The sequence below is a fragment of the Rhinolophus sinicus genome, linkage group LG05 (assembly GCF_036562045.2).
Source record: "Rhinolophus sinicus isolate RSC01 linkage group LG05, ASM3656204v1, whole genome shotgun sequence".
Taxonomy (NCBI): Eukaryota; Metazoa; Chordata; class Mammalia; order Chiroptera; family Rhinolophidae; genus Rhinolophus; species Rhinolophus sinicus.
In genome coordinates this window covers 78,878,770-78,902,543 of record NC_133755.1, presented here as the reverse complement: position 1 = coordinate 78,902,543, position 23,774 = coordinate 78,878,770, and the positions used below count along the sequence as shown (strand labels likewise).

The following is a 23,774-nucleotide window of genomic DNA, read 5'->3' as shown; positions in this document are numbered from 1 at the left end:
CCAGCCCTGCCTGTGACCCATGAGGGACCCCAGATTCTGTGGGCCTTCCTTCCCCTCCCCACACACGAGCCGCTGCTTCCTGGTTGCTCATTCAGGCCCAGGAGCCAGCTGATGGGCGCAGGCCACCACCTTCCCAATTAGCCCTGTTACGCGCTGGCTCACCCACTAGAGTCAGGGTCAGCAGCGAGGGGGAGCGGCTGTGAGTGGCCTGTGAGTGGCCTGTGAGTAACCGAGGCCCAGCTATGACAGGGGTCCCCAGCCCAGGCCTCTCCCCAGGCTGAGGCCCTGGTACCCAGCACCCCCCATGTTGTCCCCAGAGGCCCCCAGAAGGGAGAGGTCAAGTGGCTGGGCTTTGGAGGCAGATTCCTAATTTCTGAGAGGAAAAGGCTCACTCACTGATGGAACACTTGATAGGAGTGTGGCAGGCATGGCATTTGTGACCACGGGGCACTGGGGCAGGGTGCAGACCCTCATATCTGGGGGAAAGGATGGATCTGAAAGGCAGCGGCAGACCCCGCGGCAGCGGATGGGAACCTGGTGGGGTAACCAGGTGGTGGGGGAGGGGCCAGGGCAGGTTGCCAGTGCGGCGGGCAAAGTTGAAATGCCCAGGTCTGTCTGCGAGCGGAGGGGGGATGGGGAGTTGGACAGGCCAACACAGGGAAGGTAGGAGGGTAAAGGAGCCATGTGACGGCCCATGGTGAGAGTGGCTGCCCCACAGTGGGCAGCTGCCATCAGGGCAGAGGGCCTGGTTCCAGGTTAGGCAATGAGGAGCCGGGCAGGACAATCAGGGCACGTGGCCACGGTCCCCGCACTGCAGCCACCTCTGCCGCTGAGTAGGCAGATGCCCTGACTGATTACTTCAGCTCCTCCCGGCCACGCCAACTTCCCCCAGGCACCTGCCCGCCGCCTCTCCTCCCCTCCCCAGTGACTACTGCCCAGAGAATGTCCAGCCCTGCCATAAAGGCCCAGGCATCCACCCGCTGCTCTCAGTCAGAAGGCCACACAGTCCACGATGGGCTCCTCGCAGGCACCCCGGAGGGGGCGTGTGGGAGGGCGAGGGATGATGGCACTGCTGCTGGCTGGTCTCCTCCTGCCAGGTAGGAGGCTGGTGGCCCTGGGAGGACGGACGGAGGACGGGAGTGGGGAGAGGAGGGATGCGGACACCAGTTCAGGGAAGGCTGGAGGGATCGGGTGCTGGAGGGCTGCGTGCTGCAGACTCCAGGAGAGGACCCAGAAGGGGGAGGGCGGGCTCTGGAGTCTGATGCTGGAGAGTGGGGGCTGCTTCTCACTGCCTTGTTACTTCAACTTTCAGAGCCTCAGTTTCTGAAACTCTAAAATGGGGTTAATGACAACACCTAGCTTCAGTCTGTCTGTGTCTCAAGTTAAATAATGTATGACAGTGCTTTGAAAATTCTAGAGGGTTGTATAAAAGTTGGTTGTTATTATTAGAATTCTAGAAGATGAAGACTGGATATTTAATAGCCATAATAACTACTACCATTTATTGAGCCCTTTTCCTGTACCAGACACTGTTCTGGCACTTTAAATACATCAGCACTTTGGTCATTAGCGGAGCTGTGAAAGGTTTGTTATCCCAGCCTGCACATGAGGACACTGAGGCCCAGAGAGGGTAGGAAACTGACTAAGAACACAAACCAGAAAGCAGCAAAGCTGGATCCAAACCCCAGGCTGGGCTACTCGCGGTGACCTTGCCCATGACCCCGTGTGTGGGAGCAGAGGAGAGCAGAAGGCAGGATGATTAGTGCCACGGGAAGAGTTGGGATTTGGTGTGGAGGGGGCCACAGAGAACTTATTTTGAGGAGAGAACGGGGCATCACAGATTGTGGAGACCTGGTTATTGGTGGGGGGATTTGAGGAGGAGTGGCAGTAATAAATCATAATGTCTAGTGCTTTATGTTTTTTAAAAGCCCCTGCCACATAGATTATCACATTTAGTGCTCACAGTAACGCCGTGAGGATGGAGGACAGATTTGGCCTCTCCGAATGTATAAACTAAAGCTCAGAGAGGTTTCCTAACTTGTAGTATGCGGCTTTGTCCATGCCACTTAGGACCAGAAAGGGTTCAGGGGGGCAGCAGGGGAGGGATGGGGGTAGGTAAGCCTGGGGTTAGGAGCAAAGGGTCAGTCAAGGAAACAGGTGATTCTATGTCTGCGAGGGAGATACAGATAGGAGCCACCTGGAGGTGGGGGGGGGGAAGATGGGAGTGGGGAGAGCGGAGCAGTGAGCAGACAGGTGCTCACATAATGGCTGGGTGGAGAGAGAGAGGGAAGCTGATGGTGGTTGGGAGCCTTGCAGGAGGGTTTCTCCTGGTGCTGCTGGGCTGGGCCAGGAGAGAAGGGTGGCTCAGGGTGCGGTGTCCTGTCACTCTGTACCAGCAGGTTCTGAAGCAACAGTGTGTGCCCCCACATCCTGGCCCCCACCCAGCTTTCCTGCATGGGATAGGAACAGATTTCCACCCTTCACCCAAGCCTGGCCTCTCACGAGGAAGCTGGTGACCGAATCATAGTCCTCAAGTGCCCCGCCCTCTACTTCAGTCCCTTTGCCACCGACTTTGTATGTTCTCAGTGTCTCTTTTGCTATTTGTCCTTCCTTTCTTAGTCGCCTATTGTTTTGTCTTGTGTCTCCGTCTGTTTGGTCCCATGGCCTGGCCCGGCGTTTCTTCCCTGGAGATCTACTCCCCACCTCTCAGAGTCCCAGTCTCCTCTCCTTGCTTCTGTCGCTGGGGCTATTCTTGTAGACCGTTTGTTCTGCTTGTCTCCTCCCTCTTGGCTTCCTTCCAGGCCTCCCACTGTGGGGTCTCAATGTCTTTTCTGGTAGATATTTGGCCCCCTTTCCTATCCCCTTTCTCAGAACAACGAAACTGCCCTTAGTCTGCCATCTCCTTTTCCTTTAGAGACAACAGCCAGTTTCCCTCCCTTTCCCACCCCAGACTTTCCCTGGGCTCCTCTTGGGAGAAATCAGAGTGGCAGGTGACTGACATGGGCCTGAAAGGTAAGGGAGAAAGCCGGCCTCTGGGCCCTTACTAACCACGACTTTCCTCCCCAGGGACCTTGGCTAAGAGCATCGGGACCTTCTCAGATCCCTGTAAGGACCCCACACGTATCACCTCTCCCAATGACCCCTGTCTCATTGGGAAGAGTGACTCCAGTAGCTTCAGTAGCCACAGTGGCTCCAGCAGTTCCAGCAGTTACATTTCCAGTTCCAGTGGCTCCAGCGGTGGCTCCAGCGGTGGCTCTAGTGGTTCCAGTGGCTCCAGCGGTGGCTCCAGCGGTGGCTCTAGTGGTGGCTCCAGCAGTGGCTCCAGCAGTGGTCCTAGTGGTTCCAGTGGCTCCAGCGGTGGCTCTAGTGGTGGCTCCAGCAGTGGCTCCAGCAGTGGTCCTAGTGGTTCCAGTGGCTCCAGCAGTGGCTCCAGTGGTAGTTCCAGCAGTGGCTCCAGCAGCTCCAGTGTCGCCCAGGGTGGCTCTTCAGGACCGTTGCTATTTAAGCCAGGGACAGGGTATTCCCAGAGCAGCCTCTCCTCTGGGTCTGGCTCCAGTCTGCACGGTGCCTCCAGCTCCTCCCAGTGGGGCAGCAGCAGCTCCCACTCAGGGACCGGCTCAGCTCTACCAACCAATGATGGTTCCTCCCGCTTGGTAATAAGCTCTTCTCAGTCTGGAGGAGGCTCAAGCTCTTCTGTCTCCCAAACTTCTTGGATGTCCGGCAGTGGGGGCCAAAGGGTCAACTCTAACTCACACCCCTGTAGTTCAGACGTCCCTGACTCTCCCTGCAGCGGGGGGCCTATTGTCTCACACTCTGGCTCCTACATCTCCAGCTCCCACTCTGTGTCAGGGGGTCAAAGGCCAGTGGTGGTCGTGGTGGAGCAGCACGGCTCTGGTGGCCCCGGAGTGTTTCAAGGTGCCCCCTGTAGCAATGGTGGCCCTCCAGGCAAGCCCTGTCCCCCCATTACCTCTGTGGACAAATCCTACGGCAGCTATGAGGTTGTGGGTGGCTCTTCTAACAGTTATCTGGCCCCAGGCATGACCTACAGTGGGGGCAAAATCTATCCTGTGGGATACTTCACCAAAGATAACCCTGTCAAAGGCTCTCCAGGGGTCCCCTCCTTTGCAGCTGGGCCCCCCATCTCTGAGGGCAAATACTTTTCCAGTAACCCTATCATCCCCAGCCACAGCTCTTCCAGTTCCAATATCTACCAGTCAGGAGCTTCCTCGGCCATCGTGTTCCAGCCAGTGGGCTCTGGTGGGGTCCAGCCCTGTGGAGTTGGCTCCACAGGCCCTAAGGGGCCTTGCTCCCTCTCCGGTTCTGGAGTCCAGAGCAGTTCTAGTGTTTCCAGCAGTTCTGGTTCATCCTACCATCCCTGTGGCAGTGTTTCCCAGGGGCCCTGCTCCTCACCAGGCACTGGCTCTTTCAGTGGCAGCTCCAGTTCCCAATCCACTGGCAAAATCATCCTTCAGCCCTGTGGCAGCAAGTCCAGCCCTTCTGGTCACCCGTGCATTTCTGTTTCCTCCTCGACATTGAGTGGAGGTCTCGATGGCTCTCCCCAACCAGATCCCTCCGCTGGTGCCAAGCCCTGTGGCAGCTCTGGAAAGATGCCCTGCCGCTCCATCCGGGACATCCTGGCCCGAGTGAAGCCTCTGGGGCCCCAGCTAGCTGACCCTGAAGTTTTCTTACCCCAAGGAGAGTTACTTGACAGTCCATAAGTCAGCTTTTGCAACACACATGTGCGAGCACACACACACACACACACGCACACACACATACCATTTCCTAGTTAGAAGTCCAGGGGCTCAGGCTTGGGGTTGGTCCAACTTCCCTCCTACTCCCAGAAGACCTGTGTGCTTCCTCCACTGCCCAGTGTGGCAGGCTCTCCCTTGGCACGTCTTCTTTGGCCATCTCCCCAAATTGTGGACTACAAAGACCTTTCCTCATTCTCTCCTGCTGCTTAGGTTCCCATTCTATTGCAGCACCTCCCTGCCAGATTCCCTAAAATTTCCTCTGCCATTTCTTTGAGATAGTACAGTCCATTGGCTAACCCTGTCCATTCAGATTCTTGACTGGGAAACCCCTGAAATGTCCCAGAGTAACTCTGATACTTGGGCAAGTCATCCTCTTCTTTTTCCTGTTGACAAATAAAGAATAGTCTAAACCATTATCTGAAAACAATGACCACGTTTCACTGACCTCTCTGCCATCTGGTCAACCAACATGATCTGCTGCTGGGTTCTCACACGCCCTATTCCACTCCCCCCCTCCATTATAGAGCTCACCACACCCTCTGTGAGTTCCCAACACTCCTCCTTGCCTGCCAAGGTCTCCATCTTAGTCCCCCTTCCTGGATGCCATTTCCCTCAATGCTCAGATGCTTCCCTGTGTAAGGGAGATACCAGGGCATCTGTGGAGACTGGAGCAGGCTCCATGCTCTCTCTAGATCCTGGACAGATGTCTCAATAAACTGTGTGAACTAGAGGTTGATTTTTTGCCTTCTTGTTGTCCTGCGTCTCCTCTTAGGACCTGGGTGGTGTTCTCCTATGCCTCTAGAGGTCCCGTGTCCCCTATTTTCATTCATAAGTTTGCCCAGTATCACTCTTATACTTTGCAGCTCCTCCCACAAAGGAGGAAAGTAATAAATACTTGTTGAACTGAAAGTAGAGGTTGCCTGGTCTCCCAGATCCTTCGTCCCACTTCTCTCCTCTCTCATTGCTCCAGGATATCCAGTCTCTATTTCTATTTTCTCCCCATTCACCTGGGTCCTCCCCATTCCCTATAGAGTCCTAATTATTTTCTCCTCTCCCCACCCAAGCTGTTCTCCTCTACCATCAGTTTGCCTCACCTCCTAGATGCCATCCTCGCTGGGAGTCCCAAGTGTTGATTTCCTGGGTTTCAGGGATACCTGGAACCTTGGGAAAGCTGGGACACAACAACCTGGACCAGATTCCTGGTGACGATGTAGGAGCACAGGCAGGCATTATTCTGGGAGCTGGGGGTGGAGATAGTAAAAGACAGAGAGGATGAGAGCATAGCAGGGAATGTAGCCAAGCGTGGTGAGTCACCAGCCTACATAAAAAAGTCCCAGTCAGTGGAAGAACAGAGCCAAGAGTATCCTCTCACCTCTACATTCTTTTTTCCCGCCTTCTTCCCCGTCTCCCAACCCCCTGCCTCCCCCCCACTCCGGTTCAAGCCTTGTTTCTCAGTCTAGTTGTGGAGGACCCAACTCCCTGGCCCATGCTGGTGTTATGAGCCTTGCGCTCCCCCTGGCTGAGGCAGTCAGTCGCCGGTTGGCCGCTCATGGCAGCTCACGGCAGCTGATGGCAGCTCTCACCGGATGCCCGCCACTCACGTTGGCTGCCCGCCACTCACACTGGCCACAGGCCGCTCATGGCAACACACAGCAGCCCAGCTCCAGGGAGAGCCATTGTTCACAATCTTACCTGTAGAGGGCGCAGCTCACTGGCCTATGTGGGAATCAAACCAGCGACCTCAGCATTCCCAGTGCAGCGCTACCACGACCTGAGCCACCCAGCCGGTCCCACCTCTACATTCTTGCTGCCTCTGCTGTGGTTCTGGAGAGAAAGCTGTGGGAAGTGAGAGAGAACAGAGCACTATAGTGGGGAAGGGGAGGTGGCCTCCATGGGAGAAGAAAGAGAAAGTGGAGAGGGTGGTTAGGGCCATGTGACTATGTCCTGGAGACAGGCTGAGGAGATGCTGATGCTCAGGAAATTCTCCTATCCCAAGGGAGGGAGAGTGGACATGCTTGTCGCTATAGGCAGGGCCTTACCCCAAAGCAGAACCTCTGCTTAGCTGCAAAGGAATTCATCCTACCCTAAAATTTAACCCATTCCTTCCTATTGGGATGGTGTCAGCTGGTCCCAAATGTAGAACTATTGTTGAAATTCTAAGTTCAGAACCAGCAGAAATGTTTTACATTGATCAGAAATGATCTGGGGCAGCTGAGCCAACCTGCAGGGTTGGCTGAAGATGGAGGAGGGCTCCAGAACAATCTTGTTTTTGTCATCACTGTTGAGTCACCCTTGGTCTGGCATCTGGCCCTTGGACTGCAACCAATGACAAGAATCGAGCGCCTCAGAGACTCCGTGGAGCACACTACAGGAGGGTACAGACTCTGAAGTGGGAATTCCTCCAGTCTCTGGTGTGGTCCAGGTCTAAAGCTTTTGCAAAACTGGTAGAGATAACCCCAAAAGGCTGCTGCTTTCCACCAATTGGCCTGTTCTGAAGAGAAGCTCGTCACTCTTCTAGTAGCCAGCCACCAGTGGACAGGATGAGGACAGAATAGTAAAAAGTAACAGCTAATATTCAGACTGCATGCAACCAGGGAAGCCTCGTCTGGGTGTGTCCCTGAAGCAACAGAAAGAACAAAGGCATTTAAACACTTTTTTGTTGTAAAAATTTCAAATGTACTTAAAAGTGGACAAAATGGTTAATGAATCCCTATGCTCCCATCACCCAGCCTTAACGCTGATCAACTCATGTTCACTTGACAACAGCAGTCAAACACCCTCCTCTCAGTTGGAAACAACTGTTGTCTCGCTCAGCATTTCTCATAGTCTGTGGACACGTTTGACCGTCTGTGGTAGGCAGAACGGTGTCCCAGCCCAGGGATGTCCACATCCTAATCCCTGGAACCTGTGAACATCTTAGGTAACATAGCAAAGGGAAATTACGTTTGCGGATGGAATTAAGGTTGTTAGTCAGCTGACCTTAAAATAAAGGGATTATCCTGGATTATTTGGGTGGACCCAACGTAATCACAAGGGTCTTTAAATGTGGAAGAGGGAAGAGGAAGAGAACATCTGAGTGATGCAATGTGAGAAGATCCTGCTGCTTTTGTCACTGAACTTGGAGGAAGGGACCATGAGCCAAGGATCTCAGGTGGCTTCTAAAAGCTGGAAAACACAAGTGAATGGATTCTCCTCTAGAGTCTCCAGAAAGGAACGCAGCCCTACTGACACCGTGATTTTAACCCAGTGAGGCCGGTGCCAGACTTCTGATCTTCAAAATTGTTAGATAATAAATTTGTGTTGTAAGTCATTAAGTTTGTAGTGTTTTGTTATAGCAGCAATAGGCAATCACTACACCATCATCTCTTGAGGATGGGAACCAGATCTGTTTCCCTATATACAGGGTCTCATCTAGGACAGTCCTTCAAATGGGAGCCACCTCTGTATGCTAGAACCTCCTCCAGGTTGGGGTCAAGGCAAAGGACCTATGTGGATGCATGAGAAAGCGTTGCTGGGAAAGGATGATCTGAATCCCAAAGAGAACGAGAACCAAGTGTTTTTATTGTGAAGAGGCAATGAAGAGATTGGGACTCTAAGGGTGAAGGTCCCTGTGTGCTTGGTGCAGGGAGCCTGGGAAGGATGGGCTGGCCACCAGTGATGGGCTCTGAGCCAGGACACCTGGGTCAGGTGGGGGCGGGGAGCTTGAGGAAAGGAGCCCGGCGGGAACACCCAGCTTTCCTGGCACATTCAAGTGGCACCTGTTGCCACAGACCACATTAGGAATGAGGGTGGAATGTCCAGATTTATTGTCTCCACAACCACTGGCCCAGCCTGTTTCTGCTGCCCCCACCCCACTAACAGGATAAAGGGCTGGCTGTCTTGGAGCCAAGGGAGATGCTAGAGCTCAGTAAGATGCAGGGCTGCGTGGTGGGGAGCCGGGCTCCTCTGGGCCTGCTCCTGGTCTGCCTTCAACTTTCAGGTATGGAGGTTGTGTTGGCCCTTGGGCAGGAGGGGTCTGGGGGCCCTTTAAGGGAAGGGGTAAAGGCAGGATGGCATACACTTGGGTCCCTGGGGGACATAAGAGTTGGCTTTGGGGAAGTGAAGGGACTCAAAGCGAAAGGAATCAGGAAATCAGTGAAGGAGGGCGTTGGGTCCACTGGCTGCCTCCTCTTCCTTTTCCCTAAGGCCTCTTTGCCCGGAGCATCGGTGTGGCGGAGGAGAAAGTTCCCCAAGACTTGGAGACCAACTTGCCTCTGCTTGGACAACCTTCCTTGACTGGCCCTTCCAACTCCAAACATCCTCAGCCCAAACCAGACCCTGGGGATAATGATTTAGCAAGGGTTCTTCTGAAGCCCAATGCGTCCCCATCAGATGGCTCCCAACCAGCAGGAGGTTCTGCAGTTCAGAGGTGGCCCCCTTCTGGGGGGCTGCCCTCCGTGGGTTCCTGGCCTCCTGAGGATCCTTGGCAGATGATGGCTGCTGCGGCGGAGGACCACATGGAGGGAGTGCTGCCCGAAGAACTGTCTTTCCTGTCCGGTGCTGTTGCCCGCCCTCTGGGAGGGGGTCCTATACCTGCAGGGTCATCTGCATACTCTGCAGGTCCCTCACCTGAGGCTTCACTCCTCCGCCGGGACCCTCAGTCTAGACAGCCACCCCGTTCTCATGTGCTGGGAGCTCAGGGAGAGAGCCTTGCCCAGCGTCCACCCTGGTCTCTCATCAACAGGATTCAACAGCCACTTCGGCCAGGTCACCCCTGGGGGACCCTGAGTCCCAGTGTGTCCTGGGGAGGTGGAGGTCCTGGAACTGGATGGGGAACAAGGCCCATGCCACACTCTGTGGGAATCTGGGGTATCAATAATCGATACCCAAGTACCAGCTGGGGAAATATTAATCGGTATCCAGGTACCAGCTGGGGGAATAGTCATCTTTGCCCAGGAATTAATAATCAATTTCCTCCCAGAGTTCTCCATCCTCCTGGCTCTTCTTGGAACATCCCAGCTCACTTCCCCAGTCCTCAAAACCCTGGGTCACAGTGGGGTTAAGAGAGTGACAGGGGGAACCCTATGCTGGAAATCAGAGGAGGGAGTCCTGCTCTCTCTCCTTGCAGTGTGAGCTAAATAAAGATCCAGTCCGCATGTCTCCCAGCACCATCTCCACTTCTCACTGCCTCCCGTGCTCCCCCATGTCGATTTCCAATAAAACACAAGCAGTTATTGAATCTGCTCCTTTGCAGTGTCTTTGCTTCTGGGTGCAAACTGAAGTGAATGTTGTCCATCCTATTTTCTAGCCATCTGCAAGTCTCTCTAGGGACCTCCAGATCTCTCTTGCTGTCCCCAACCTTTGAAAAAGATCAAAGCCCAGGTGTTTGGAGGTGGACCCTCATGGTCTCACCTGACCAGGTGGGAAAGCTGGTTCTAGAACTGTCCTGGAATCTGACAAGGGGAGGAAGGGCAGGAGCCTAATTGAGATGGCACCTGTGGCAGGGGGGAAGGCTGAGGTCCAGGAAGTTGGCACCAGGGCCAAGTGGGGAGCAAGTGCCCTTTGATTCACAGAGAAACAGTCAGAGAAGGTCTTTTGTGTGCGCTTATCTTTTCTTCCCCGGGAAGTCAAGCTTCTTGGAAGCCAAGGAGGCATTGCTCTCCTCCCTTACATGCGTCACTTGGTACATTGTGCCCTAGACAACCACAGACTTTGAACATTTTCTGAATAAATAGCAGACCTCGATAAAGGAAGAAAGGAAAGGGAGAGAAAAACCTTGGAGCCAACAGTCCTACCTGCGATTGCGTTTGACGGTTTTATTCCCAAGTGATGACGCTCTCTCTCTTTGTTTGGTCACATTATTGTCTCTGTGCTCTCCCTTTGGTTTTCCCAGGAGCTCAGCATTTTGGTACAGAAGTGGGAGTGAGGTGGGGGAGGGTCATTCTAAGAAGCACAGAGGGAAGTAGCAGTAGGAGCGGCTGGGGGTCTGGGGTTTCCAGAAGGGTGAGCATCTGGTGGCCCCATGCCTTTCCCTGTGCAGTGCGTATGCTTCACTGAAGTGGTCCAGGTCTATGTCCCCTCTGTACAGCCTGGGGATCGCCTCGGGTCCTGGGAGTTGGGCAGGTTGTGGGGGAGAAAGGGGAAGGAAGATAAACACCAGAACTGAAGCATGGGAAGCTACCTGCCTGAGTGTAAGGTGGGTGTTCTCAGAGAAAATTCCCCCGTCCCAGTGTCGCCATCAAGCTCCATCCTGCACTGAGAACCCTTTTAGGGACCCCTTCCCATCAGCAACCAGTTCTGCTTCTCTCTCACCTCAAACCCCCCCCCCCCCAACTCCTTCCAGTACATGGAGTGTTCCAGTACATGAGAAACTCATGGTTTCTCCCTGTCCTGGTTCTGTTTTCAGCACCTGTCTCTTCCACAAGTCCGAGCTCATTCTCAGGCTTGTGGTCTCATTTGCCTCTGTCCCTCTTTCTGGTTTCTGACCCCTCCCTCCCCCAACCACGAGGACCGGGACTTTGATCACGGCGGCCCCCAGCACCATGGACAGCGTCTGGACCTCGCGCTGCACTTGGCAAACGCTGAGGGAACTCGCAGAGCGTCCTCTGCTTCCTCTCTTCTTCCGCCTCATTCCTGGGCCACAGGGCTGCACACAGACACTCGTCTGCTCTCCTGCCTGGTCCTCCCACAGCCTCACTGACACTTCCTCACAAGCAGCCCGAATCCCTGTCAGCTCGTAAAAGCTCTGTACATTCCATCACTTAACCCTCATTACTATCTGTGAGGAAGGTGTTATAAAATGAAGAAACTGAGGTCCAAAAGGATTAACCAATTTACACAAAGTTACATAGCTAACAAGTGACAGAGTCAGTGACTCAAACCTAATTTTTCTCATTATCTGTCCAGGGAGTGTTCCAGTACAATATGCAATTAACAAAAGCCCATCTAAGTTTTGCTGAGTACCCATATGTGCCAGACTCTGGACAGGATGCTTCCACACACCCCTCCCAGCTAATCCCCACAACAATCCCATTAGGTAGGCCTGCCGAGCCCATTGCACATGTGGAGACACTGAGGCCCAGAGAGGGAAGCGAGCCAAGGCTTGCCCAGCGGTAACACTGAGCCGAGGGAGTCTGTGCTGAGGGAGGGTCCTAGGATAGCTGTGGTCAGCCCTGTGAGGGGGCTTCGCCTGAAGGACAGTGTGTATCACTGATGGGTCAGTAATCTGTGACATCACACAGGTCCTAAGGCTTGTGGTGGGAGCTGTTGCTGGTGTACTGAACTTGTCCTGTTTGTTAGTGGTTAATTGGTGGGAGTGGTTGCCGGAGTCACAGGAGTCGTGTCTCCTGTCCTAGGAGGAAGGTACGGCAGCAGAAAGAGTACTTGTCTAGAAAGTAGAAGACAGAGGTTCCCCTTCTCTGTGCTCACGCAGACTTCTTTGCTGTGTCAATTGAGGTGAGTCATTTACCTCTGTGGACCTCAGTTTTCTCATCTGACAAATGGGATGAAAGCAGATGTCCCATATACCTCCCAGGGTGGTTAGGAAGTTTGGTTAAGATAAGGATGAAGTGCACTGGAGACTGAAAAACTGAGCAATTGCAACAGATTGATTCTAATGCCGGCTATTGTCCCAGTGAGGCAGTGCTGGTGGGACCATATAAAAAGACAGTTCTCAGCCCCACAGCGGGAGGCTGGTCTGGTGCAATGGCCGCAGTTGGTTGTTAAAGTTGGTTTGATGCTTCCCACTGGGAATCACACACAAGAAAATTATTCCGAGGTCAAGAAGGGAATGCTGGCTTCACATTTAAATATTTCCTTCTTCATCAGTGTTCACTCAGATGTTTTTCACTTAGACACTCTTGGGTGATAATAATAGCTTCCTTCATCATAGATTCACCATGAATGAAGTGTATTATAGGGTTATTTCAATTCTCAGAACCATTCTAGGATGTCCTTACTCTTACTATTTCCATTTTACAGGTAAAGAAACTGAGGCTCAGCAAGGTGAAGTAACTTGCCCAAAGTCACACAGACAGTAAGAGGAGGAGCTTGGCTCTGGTACGATTTGGAAACTGCAAGTGTGGGTGGGCAATGTGCATAGAGCAGGTGAAGGTGAGATTCTCTGGCCCTGAAAGCTTAATCACCACCTGGAATCCTTCCTGTAACAAGTCCATTTGCACCCATCTTTTCATGTCACCTGAAGACAAGCAGTTGGGTTTTGGCTTTGTCTCTCTCTCTAGACTAAATGCCTACCTCTCAGGTTCCTCTTATTATTTGGTTGGAAGGATGTCCCCATTGTCTTTTTCCTCTCTCTCTAGGTCAGCATTCTCCTGCCACTGTCAGGAAACTGGTAAGACACCCAGGAGACAGTCACCTTTACTAACCCATATTGTCACATATGTGAGTAACCACACAAGCCCTCAGGAGTATTGGTCACACACCAGGGTTTTTAGTTCTGTGACGTCTGACAATTAAGTTCACGAACTTGTTGCACAGATGTTGCTAACCTTTTTTGATATCAGAGGGATTATTCATTATGAATTTGTATCAACTGGACAAATAGTTAACCAAGTTTATTATGTGGAAGTGCTGAAAAGGCTGCGTGAAAAAGTTAGACGACCTGAACTGTTCGACAACAAATCATGGCTCTTGCATCACGACAATGCACCAGCTCACAGGGCACTGTCTGTGAGGGAGTTTTTAGCCAGTAAACAAATAACTGTAGTGGAACACCCTCCCTACACACCTGATCTGGCCCCCAATGACTTCTTTCTTTACCTGAAGATAAAGGAAATATTGAAAGGAAGATATTTTGATGACATTCAGGACATCAAGGGTGATACAACAATAGCTCTGATGGCCATTCCAGAAAAAGAGTTCCAGAATGGCTTTGAAGGGTGGGTTAAATGCTGGCGTCGGTGCATAGCTTCCCAAGGGGAGTGCTTCGAATATGACAGTAGTGATACTCAGCAGTGAGGTGTGGAGCACTTTTTCTAGGATGAGTCCGCGAACTCACTCGTCCGAGCTCGTATCCACTTATGGAACATCCTGGGCATGGAGGCCTGTACAGTCCAGGGTGGGGATAGGAGAAGGAGAATAGGAGCTTCGGGTCTCGAAGCTGTGGCTGTGGCCGGGGTAGGAGTGACCATCTTCCCACTCTCAGTAAGTAGCGATGGCTGTTCTAAGGGTTGTTGGCGTCACAGAGACCACCGGGGTGGATATGGTTTATCCCATGGTGGTAGGTAGCAAAGCTGGTGCTGTGGTCTTGTCTGTCCTACAGGAGTGGCTAGGCTCATGGGAAATAATTTTTGGTCTCAAAGGGTCTCCATCTAGGCCAGCCCACTATAGAAAGGTGGTGGGAATAAGTTGTGAAATAATTCCGAGACCACTCGGTCCTTGGCCTCAGGATGGCGGCGCGCCTGATAGAGTGGAAGCTGTTTTCTTTAGCACCTTTCCCACTGCTCCTCTGACTCCTTCCTCCATATCCCTGTTCCGTGCTCACACTGCTCCCTGGCTGCCAAGGACCACTCGTCAGTGTTCCCCACTGGCTGGGTCTGCCGCCAGTCCCCTGTGCTGGACTTTCCCTTGCCTCATCCATCAAAGCTCTCCTGTACCCCATTGCTTCGGGGCTCTCTGTCCACTGTGACATTGCAGTATGACAGGTTCAGAAGAACTAACTCTATTAGAGATTAACAGGGCGAAGATGAAGAACCTAGAAAGATCAAACTAATCCACTCTGTCAGTGGGTCCTTAACTGTCTGTCCTCAGTCCTCTCCTATCATTGTTGAAAGGACTTTCAGGCATTTCTGTTTAATGGAAAGCTTGTTACCCTTACGAACTTATAAAATAATTACATTTAAGCATTAAGCCACTTCCTTTACACGCTACATACACAGCTACTACACGAAAGCTATGGATTTAATAAACTGCATTTTTTCAAACATTAAATATTGTTCACACTGAGACTAATTTAAGCATTTAATTAAAATCTCAAGTCTGAGATATAAGATTCTCTTAAATGTCTTAAACCCTCTAAGAAACAAACAAATGCAAGAGTTAGTATAATGATTACAAAACTGATCACTTCACTGCCACTAAAAATCACTGCCACTAGTTACAAAAGCCTAGTACCATGTATTTAAACTCTTATTGCTTCATTCTAATTCTTCTCTTTCCTCTTCTATTCCTGGGTTACCTTTGCAGGATGTCAGTATTTGCTATATTTATACCATCCTGAGGTTTCAATATCTTAGGAACTGCGTTTTGACCACTTGAATCCTGGCTGGACACGAGCCTGGCTGCACAGTTCGTGACTCAAGTCTGCGCCGCCACCTGTCACCAGCATGAGCTGCTTCTCTACCTCCCCCTGCGGCCCCCTCCCCTGCCTGCCCCCTCTCCTGCCCCCCTCCCCCTTTGCCTCCTGCCCCTCCACCCACTCCTCCCGCTCTTGGCCAGTATTACATAGTACATTTTTTCTCCCATTATAGTGTACTGACTTGGTCTATTAGCATTGTAAATCTTATGCGTTCCTTGTTTGTATTTTGTTACAATTAGTAGGGCAATCTAGATAGTTAATCTTCTAGGAGATGAGGAACTGGGTTGACTTTGTTAGCTCTCCTTTTTAGTGATGTTTGGCTTAATTTATTGCCTTTGTACCTACTATTGAAACCTCCTTCTCTCTCACTGCCTCTGACATCACCCCATCAGACATTCTTATTTCTCCTAAAGTTCATACTTACAGTGGGGCTACTTGGCTCTCTCACCATTCCCTGTGTTTTTCTTTTCTGCGTCCATAAATGAAAGTAAGCAGATGAAAGGAACCTATCTCTGCTTTATAAACAGACACATAATTGATAGAAGAAACAAAATGAACAATTCCCTTTTTATTAAAATCAAAATTTAAAAGCTCCTTCTTTTCTATTACAGCCATCTTTTATGCACTTTCTTTTATCTTTTGAGTATCGTAATGATCTCATGGCTTTCTACAGCCTCAATTTACTTCAGTAACTATCATTATTATTCCTCCCCCTCATCTCATCCCCTTTCTTCTCGTGCTCAGTTTTTGCGGGTTGAACAATGGAGCACCTTTAAATTGGCTTCTCTGTCCTGTTCTGCAATCTCCTTGACATTCTTGCTTTCTGGCAAGAGCACATTCACATCCTGTCCTGATTCTTTCCGTCCCTGAGACATGAAGTGAGCTGTCATTGGAAACTTGCTTTCTAGGGATAATACTTGAAACCAGGCGAGGGGCTGGGGGTCCACATGGCAGTTGGTAGTAAAAGTGATACCTCCTCTGTTGGCCATTTTTAAGGTACACAATTTGCATTGAGGTTGTTAATTTAATGTGACATGTTCGCTGTATCCTACTTTTACTAGAGTATGTCGGTCATTAACCATGAAGACTTTCAACATCACCAAGGGACTGAAGGAGGGGAACATACCCGGACCAGGTTGTGTGCAAGAAAGAAGTACAGGCACGTGTAGATGCTAACGTGGGTGTGGGGAAGGTTGCAATGAAGCAACATTCAGGCGAGGTGAGGGCAGGATTGGGGGCCACTTAATTCTGGACATTTTAAAGTCATCAAATTGGGATGGTTTGAAGTGATCAGGGCTGTTTCCACTTGTCACCCTCGCCTGGCCAGGGGATGTTTGAGCTCATCATTCAACCCTGATATGAGCTGAATTGAGTCCGTCAAAAAAGATATGTTGAAGTCCTAACCCCCAGTACCTAAGAATGTGACCTTATTTGCAGATAGGTTCTTTACAGAGGTAATCAAGTTAAAATGAGGTCATTAGGGTGGGCCCTAACTCAATATAACTGGTCTCCTTATAAAGCGGAGACATTTGGACACAGGCACACACAGAGGTAAGACGACATAAAGACACAAGGATAACATCACTCCACAAGCCATGGAACACTGAGGCTACCAGAAGCAAGGAGAGACTTGGAATCTCATGGCCCTCAGAAGGAACCAGCCCTGCTGACACCTTGAGTTCAGACTTCTAGCTCCAGAACGATGACACAACAAATTCCTGTTGCTTAAGCCATCCAGTTTGTGGTACTTTTCAATGGCAGCCCAAGCAAACTAATACAAACCTTTGAACATACACCCCCTTTGCCAGCCACCTCTCCAAGACCACCTGAGTTGTTACTAGTCACCTGCGAGTAAGTGCATTTGACTCAGACACTTTCTTGAGAGCAGGTTACATGATTCACGCATTTAGCTGTCAATACTTGTATGCTTGCTAAGCCCAGGCACTGCGGCTGCAGTAGGGAACCCAGCTCACACGGTCCCTTCCTCCCACCTCCTGGAACTTACACCTAACGGCGGAGAAAGACACAATCACATGTTGATACGGAGAAGACTGAATTTAAAACAGCGCTGTGCTAGAGAGGAGGGCAGCCCTGTGCGTGAGCGGGCGTGTGGGGGCGGGGCCCGGGCACCTGCCGGCAGAAGGAGCCCCTGAACGAAGCCCTGCGGGTGGCGCCTGGAGCACCTGCAGAAGCCGGGATCCCGCGGGTCCCCGAGAGGGGGAGACGCCCGGAGGGGAGGCGCCGGAGCGGGGCCCCCCCGCGGGGCCTTGCAGGCTCTCTCAGAGATTTGGGTTTTATCCATATTGAAGAACCAGGGGAATTCAGAGTTCGAGGCAGGGGAGTAACATATTTACCTTTTAAAATGATTTCTCTGGGTGGAGAAGGGATTGAAGGGGAGTGAGTGTGCATGAGCGAACGGGCAGATTGTAGCTTCAATAACGTGAGAAACAGGTGCAGCAAAGGGCTGTTAGGTGCACGGACAGCAAATTGGGGTGCTTGGCACTTGCGGGGGGCTGACTCCAGCTGGACAGGAGAGGAGATGACTCCTCAGGTGGCTCCGTGGGCACGCCGTACTCCTCGTGCAGGGGGAGGCGCTTCTGCTCAATGATTCCATTTGTTTCCTGTTTGTGCCCTTCCTTCTCACATGGGATCCCCATGGCCTGCTGCCTCCCTGGTGACAGCAATCTCCCAGGGGCCTCATACCCTCCAGCCCCTCCTAAAGTCAGCTCCAGCCAGGGCGGGGGTCAGATGAGGAGCTATTGTTTATTGGGTATAGAAGTTCAGATTTACGTGGTGAGAAGAGGGTGGGCATGGATGCTGGTGATGGCTGTACAACAGTATGAATGGATTTGATATTACTGAACTGTACACTTAAAAATGATTAAGATGGTAAATCTTATGTTTTGTGTATTTTTATTTTTTAAAGATTGTATTGGGGAAGGGGAACAGGACTTTATTGGGTGTGTTTTTCCCAGGACCCATCAGCTCCAAGTCAAGTTGTTGTCCTTTCAATCTTAGTTGCAGAGGGTGCAGCCACCATCCTTGGGGGAGTTGTTTAGAGCACGCGCTCCAACTAACTGAGCCATAGGGCCGCCCAGCTCAGCTCAGCCGCAGCTCAGCTGCAGCTCCTTGTCTTCATTCTAGTTGCAGAGGGCGCAGCTTGCTGGCCCATGTGGGAGTCAGACCTGCAGCCCTGTTGCCCAGAGCTTGCACTCTAACCGCTGAGCCACCTGTTCGCCCTGTTTTGTGTATAATAATAATAATAATAATAATAATGAAGGTCAGCTCCTATCAGACCATTCCCCTGTTCATATTGGCTGGCTGGAGTCTGGAGCTTGCTCCGAAGGTCATTCACATGTGGCCAAGGGCCCCTCTGGATTTGGGCTTCTTCTACTCCCCTGGGTCCTGCTCATCCTCACCCCTGGACCCTGCTCTGTACTGGGGCAGACACCACTGGTGGAACTCAGAAAGTGTCTGCAGAGCCAATGAGTGAATGCGTGCGTGCTCTAGGGCCCCCGCCTAGCTTGCTCACCCAGCCCTTGAGCCCTCGAGCTGCAGCCTCGTTCCTGTTATTCACCCACCAACTCTTTACCCATCTGTCAAATGGTCCATTCAACCACAGGAGATTTTAGTTCCAGAAGATTTTAACAAAACCTGGGGAATCCTGGGAGTTTACAGTAGAGGAAATAGGAGGAGAAAAGTGAAAATGTGTTTGATTTGGGGGAAAGACTAAAGATACTGATTAATCTTTGATGTTAAAGAAAAATGTAACTCTAAGTAGCTTTGTTAAAAATGTAACGATAACCACAAATTCCACTAGAACTTGAAAGTCCATGTTTAAACTACTGGAAAGGCTGAAACAACAACACAGAAAACAATCCTTTTAGTGAGAATCAGTAAAAAAAAAAAAAAATGATACCCAGAAAGAATAAAATAATACAGACACACAGCTTAATCTCTTTCTTTGAAAAGTATATTCATGGAGAAAGTTACATCAGGATGTTGCTCAGTGGTTACTCCCTGGTGGAGAAAGTTTTCAACTTTTTACTTTGTAACCATAGGCATTGTTTGAACTTTCTTTTTTTTCCTTAAGGAGGGTGCAGCTCACAGTGGCCCATGTGGGGATCCAACTGGCAAACTTGGTGCTACTAGCACCACACTCTAAACAACTAAGCTAACCAGCCGCCTCTGCTTGAACTTTTTCAAGGAATATATATAGTACTAAGTTTACAATAAAAACAAAGACACGACACAAAACAAACAAACAAGCCAATCCATGTGCAAGTGACTCCTTGTTCCAGAAGTCTTTCCTGACCCCTCACTGAACTCCCATGCCCCATGCCTTTCTCATGACATTGAATAATTATGGTTGTAATTACTGTAACCAATGGGCCAGGCACTAAGTTCTCTAAGCCTCAGTTTCCTCATCTGTAAGATGGGGACAGTCAGAGTTCCCATGTGATAGGGTGTTGAGATGACTCAATCAAATAATTGCATGTTAAATCTGAGCATAGTGTCTGGCATAATAAGAACACAATAAACTTTTGCTGCTGTTAACTACTATTACAATTTACTCTAATTCCAAACAACCCTACAAGGTAAGCACTATCAACATTACAAATGATGAAAATAAGTTTCAGAGAGGTTTAGTAACTTGCCTAAAGTCACACAGCTAGTAAAGGGCTTCCTGTGAAGCTAGATGGAAGTTAGTCACCCATGAGCGAAGATTGTGGTGAATTTGCACACAGTGAATGAGAGGGAGGGAACTGAAGATGGTGCTAAGGAAATTTTGGAGTAATCAAGTCCAATCAAAGGGTAACTCTGGAAGCATACCTGATGGACACTACAATTAAGGAAGGAAAAATCAAATCCAGTGTACTGAGGCCTGTCTGAAGAAAATGTGGCCGCAGAAGCGGGTGGCTTTTATGGGACCTAGGAAAGGGGGGCCTAGAGGATAAGAATTGTGAGCTGTTTAGTCATCACTCCCTGTGGGGAGACTGGCCTGCTCTGGCCATACATATTCTTTCTGTTGTAACCTGGTTTTAATCAGTAGCCCAAAATGGCTGCAGTGTCAAGTATCTAATAACATTGAACTCAGTCATGCTCTATATATCAAAAGATGGGTGGAAAGAGGAACTGCTTGTCAGTTTGATGGAAGAATATGATTTCAATGATTACACTGGAATCTCTCCCTGGATTAAACCAGACCAACAGCATGGGCACATGCATTGCATCGCTCTGAATGATTCTGCCTGAACACAGTGCCATCAGCTGTCACGGGGACACTGGGTGACATGAAGGAGTCCAGTGAAACTTGTATCTATGTCAAAAGTGTGGTTGACTTGTTGTTCACAGTATCACACCATTTCCAGTCCATGGGACCAGAGGAGAACCTCCTCCCCGTCTCAGGAAAAGGTGAAGCGGTACTTCTTCTGAGCTCTGGTCTCTTTTTACTTTGTGGACATTGGGTGCTAAGTAATGACTGCGTCTCCCTCTTTGAATTGGCCGCTAGAGAGCTCAGTTCTGAAGCTGTGGTCCTCCGTCTGGCATGGTGCTTATACTAACCTCACTCTTAGTTTTACCTGATTTTTCTAACTCTTCATTCTCCTTTATCGTAACTTTGTAATTGTGTTTAAACTATTTTAGATTACGTTTAAAGCAAGACTGGTATAAATGAAGATGTTTTATCCCAGGACTAGGTTTTACTGTAACTTGCATAAAATGCTCCCAAAATAGCCACCTCTCCTGGCTTTGATTTCTTGGTCAGCAAGCACATGCTGATGAGCAGCTGGCCTTGTTTTCCAGGAATCTTGCTGCTAGGAGGTGGGCATCCTGGGTAGTGGGCAAGGGTATTCCACTTCAGGAACTAAATGAAGAGATCCAGCAATATCTCATCTGTCCCAGTTTCCTTTCTGGGAGTGGGGATTGTTCTAGAGCCCAGAAGGCAGCATTCTGGGCCTGCTCCCTTGCTTCATCTTATACTAGGGAAACTGATTTGTAATGCTGCCCAGGGGGAGGCAAGAAAAAGGAACCAGCAATAAGAAGAGACTGAGACTACTAGATGGTTTATTGTATGAACACATTTGATTCTGGCAGTAGTAGCTGCTGACAAAGGGGCAGGGATTAGAGAAGCTGTCTTAGTTTCTGTATTTGTAAATGGAGGTACTAATATTGCCTCCCTTTTTGTATAGATTAAATGAGGTCCTTCCTGTAAATCACTTAGTCAGCTGCTACAACTGTTGCCATTTCTATTACTACCAAGACTATAACCATTACTTGTCCTCAGTTCTATGAGTGGATATAATGACACATTGTAGAGAGGGGCAGTGGGGAAAACCCGCTCCTGCCACACCGCAGTCTTCTACTAGAGGGCAAGCTAAGGCCGGAGTGGTGTGAAGGAGCCAGCCCTTTCCCGAGCTGTGTGAACAGGAAACAGAGCCAACAGTGGGGAAGGGGGACAACATTTATGCTCTGATTGAGTATATGTGAGCTCCGGAGCTCTAAAAGTACCAGCCAGGGCTCCATTCCCTCTGCTCCTGAAGTCACTGTCCATCTGAAGGTTTCTCGTGATCGTAGCTTCTTTCCCTACGACTCAGCTCACAGTGACTCTGAAATCCACCCCATATCATCCTTTCTTCTCCTCATACTGTTCAAGACTTAAGGACTGGATCTCCTCCACCCAGATTTCTTCCACTGGGATACACGAGAGGCAGCAAAGCGAAAACCTCCTAGGGCAGCTCAGCTGTCTCCTTAACAGTCACCTTCCACTTCTGCAGAGCCTTAGGTCCAGGACGTCATTTGATTTTCACTATGACTCTGGCACTGAACCCTGCGGTGAGCCCCACCCCCTTCCCCGCACAGATGCACACGCGCAGTTTCTTTGGGGGTGCGGCTGGCGGGGGCCCAGGGCAGCCTCTATGCAGAAGCTTCTGGTAATGCGGAGGGTGGGGAAGGCCCGGGAACGTCCCAGGCACAGGACTGGCGAATTGTGAAAAATTAGCTTTAGGCAACAGGTTGAGCGCGGACTGGCACAGGCAGTGTCTACTGGCCTCCCCCGCTCCCCGATTCAGGCCTCCTGAGTCCCAGCTGCCTCCCAGACTTCTTCCCAAAGGGACTCCCCTCTCAAAAGCCCAAGTTACAGCAGCCGCTGTGCCTCCATCTGAGACGTTTCTTTCCTCCCATCTCTAGCGTAGGCCTGAGGGAGTGAGCCGGTGTCATGCGGGAGACCCTGCTGCTGCGCCATTTGTCATGCAGGGTGCCAGGCGGGGTCTCTGCTCCCGCTCCCCACATAAGAACGCAGGACATGGTGAGGCCAAAAAGGAACACCCACGGAGCCATAAGTAGGGGAGTCATATCACTATATTCTCTCTGGCGGCATCCGCCTCTCTGCAATCCGCTCTTGTTATCTCAGCCACCATCTTCTTGCTAGCCCCCATTTTCTGCTAGTGTAGCCACAGCAGTTATATTAGTGGCCAATGGCTCACTGGTTACAGCTGACGGCCAACCAGCCACAGCTGATGGCCATCCAATCACAGTTGACGGCCATTTACTACCTGAGCCAGCACCTTTCCACGTGAGGCCGAGAGCCTGGAAACTGCTTTTTGGGGCTCTGTCCCCACAGCCGGGCTGCTCCGAGGGGAAGGCCAGACAGCCGGCCCAGGAGCGGGACGCTGGCCCTCTAGGGGGCGCTGCTTCTCTCCATGAGCGCCGCCTCCTTGTCTTGTCAGGTGTTTCTCCTACTTGTCCTCCTCTCCCACGCCCCTCTCCGTTCCTTTGCCACTTCCTTCTCTTTCCTCGCTGATGCCTCTTCTGCCTTTATTTCCCCCTCTCGTTATTCTCTTTTCTTTCGTTCCACTGTCACCCTCAACACCTGGGGTATTTCAGCTGTGCTGGCCCAGGGACTGGGGTCATTTTTTCCTGTGGCAGCTTCTCAGAGGGCATATGACACTGTAGGTGAGGCTATTATGCAGATGACAGGGCCCACACTCAGCTTGCTACCTGGGGAGTTCTACCTGGGGCTCCCACAGTGAGCACCCGCCTCAGGTGACAAATCATGTGAGTTTTAACACATCCAGTGAGTTTCTGTGCTCTGTGCCCATCTTAAAAGAGAATAGTGTGTCTCTTTAGGGGGGGACTTCATCCCTGAAAAATAAGTTGGTTACTCTCAGGGGCTGGGAAATACGAATGTTTCCTCTATTTTAATGATGTTTTCACCACCTAAATCTGATTGCTTTAGGAAATCCATTTATGTGAGAAATGTCTCTTAGTTAAAAACAACAACAACAAAATACCCCACAATCCATGTAACTTCTCCAGTAACCACCTGTCACCTGAATGGGCCTTTTAGCCCCTCCCCGCTAGGGCACCTGTCCCTGGATTATCCTTGAACATCTATCAGTTCTACTCTTCACAGTGCGTCTGCAGGAACCTTTCCACTTTTGCCTCTCCAGTGAGTCTCAGCTCTTCACAAGTAAATGAGCCCAGAAAGCTGCAGACCCTCGCACCACAAAAATTAGCCAGAATTGGACTCAAAGAATTTCCTCTTCAAGGGATGGCCCTTTGGAAGTTGTGAAATTACTTTGTTAGTAGATCCACAGAAAGAGGTTTACTAAATCCATCTACTGAGAACATAATGCTCAATGCACAGAGAACAAAATTAATTGATTGTTTTTGGTGATGGACTATAGTACACAAGATGTTACCTTCAGTGTAAGTAAGCTGGGTGC

General features: G+C 50.5%; 2 protein-coding genes across 2 annotated transcripts; both read left to right on the top strand.

Annotated features, from left to right (window-relative positions):
* Positions 1–687: 687 nt before the first annotated feature.
* Positions 688–5,484, top strand: CDSN (corneodesmosin). The gene is made up of 2 exons (XM_019717349.2): positions 688–1,097; positions 3,067–5,484. Exons 1-2 carry the CDS (start codon positions 1,013–1,015, stop codon positions 4,716–4,718), a joined length of 1,737 nt encoding a protein of 578 aa, XP_019572908.2. The 5' UTR covers positions 688–1,012; the 3' UTR covers positions 4,719–5,484.
* A 3,178-nt stretch (positions 5,485–8,662) lies between these two features.
* LG05H6orf15 (linkage group 05 C6orf15 homolog) lies at positions 8,663–9,950 on the top strand. Its single transcript, XM_019717357.2, has 2 exons — positions 8,663–8,733; positions 8,940–9,950. Exons 1-2 carry the CDS (start codon positions 8,667–8,669, stop codon positions 9,794–9,796), a joined length of 924 nt encoding a protein of 307 aa, XP_019572916.2. The 5' UTR covers positions 8,663–8,666; the 3' UTR covers positions 9,797–9,950.
* Positions 9,951–23,774: the final 13,824 nt, after the last annotated feature.

Bases quoted from the DNA above. Each gene is read 5' to 3' on its own strand.
- LG05H6orf15 (XM_019717357.2), top strand. From the start codon at position 8,667: ATGCAGGGCTGCGTGGTGGGGAGCCGGGCTCCTCTGGGCCTGCTCCTG. The intron at 8,734-8,939 runs GTATGGAGGTTG...CTTTTCCCTAAG, and splicing joins GGTCTGCCTTCAACTTTCAG to GCCTCTTTGCCCGGAGCATC.
- CDSN (XM_019717349.2), top strand. From the start codon at position 1,013: ATGGGCTCCTCGCAGGCACCCCGGAGGGGGCGTGTGGGAGGGCGAGGG. The intron at 1,098-3,066 runs GTAGGAGGCTGG...TTTCCTCCCCAG, and splicing joins GGCTGGTCTCCTCCTGCCAG to GGACCTTGGCTAAGAGCATC.